The 790-nt window shown below is 62.2% G+C and overlaps 1 protein-coding gene across 1 annotated transcript in view; it reads right to left on the reverse strand.

Moving 5' to 3' along the window:
* FBXO41 (F-box protein 41) overlaps positions 1 to 248 on the reverse strand; it is a 20,165-nt gene extending 19,917 nt beyond the window's left edge. Inside the window, 1 exon segment of the mRNA XM_031064194.1 lies at positions 3 to 248. Coding sequence (XP_030920054.1) covers positions 3 to 248 — 246 coding nt within the window.
* Between the last annotated feature and the right edge of the window lie 542 nt (positions 249 to 790).

Consider the following 790-nt stretch of genomic DNA (forward strand, 5'->3'; position numbering starts at 1 on the left):
GCGGTGCGGGGCTGGCCGGGCAGCCCCCGGCAGAGGGACAGGGGCGGCAGCTCCGCCCCGGGACATGGTGGGGACAGGGGGATGCGGCACTCCGGGGGGGGCGTCAGCATCGAGCGGTGCCGGGCGCTGGAAGAGATGGGGTCAGTGATACTGGGGTGGGCGTCCCCAAAAATCCCTCCTTGGCCCTTCTTCTGGGTGCCCTCTCTGCCTCCATCCTGGCCTCCTATGTTCCTCCCACCCACGTGCATCCCTTGGGAGGGCACACGGTGCTAGAGAGGGTGCAGAGCCCTGGGAATGTGCAGAACCCTTGGGAATGTGGAGAGCCTTGGGAAGATCCAGAGCCATTGGGAAGTTCCACAACCCTTGTGAAGACCCACAGCTTTTGGGAAGCTCCACAGCCCTTGGGAAGCTCCACAGCCCTTGGGAAGCTCCACAGCCCTTGGGAAGTTCCTGGACTTGATGATCTTAGAGGACCTTTCCAACATGAATGATGCTGTGGTTCTGCAAACCCTTAGGAAGGTCCCTAACTGCTGGGAAGGCCTCCCAGCCCTTGGGAAGGTTCACAACCATCTGGGGGAACACAGCCCCCAGGAAGGTGCACAGCCCATGGGAATGTCACTCCATCCACCCCCAGCTTGTCACAGGAGGTGGCAAGGGTGACCCTTTTGCTCTCTTGCCCAACCACCGCCCAATGAGCCCCTGCACCATCACGGGTCCCCAAGGGCCAGGACCATCCCTGTGTCCAGCACCAGGAGCAGCTGCTGGGATCCCCTTCTCCAAGAGAAGGCCA

This window comes from Geospiza fortis, unplaced genomic scaffold, assembly GCF_000277835.1.
Source record: "Geospiza fortis unplaced genomic scaffold, GeoFor_1.0 scaffold236, whole genome shotgun sequence".
NCBI classification, from domain to species: domain Eukaryota; kingdom Metazoa; phylum Chordata; class Aves; order Passeriformes; family Thraupidae; genus Geospiza; species Geospiza fortis.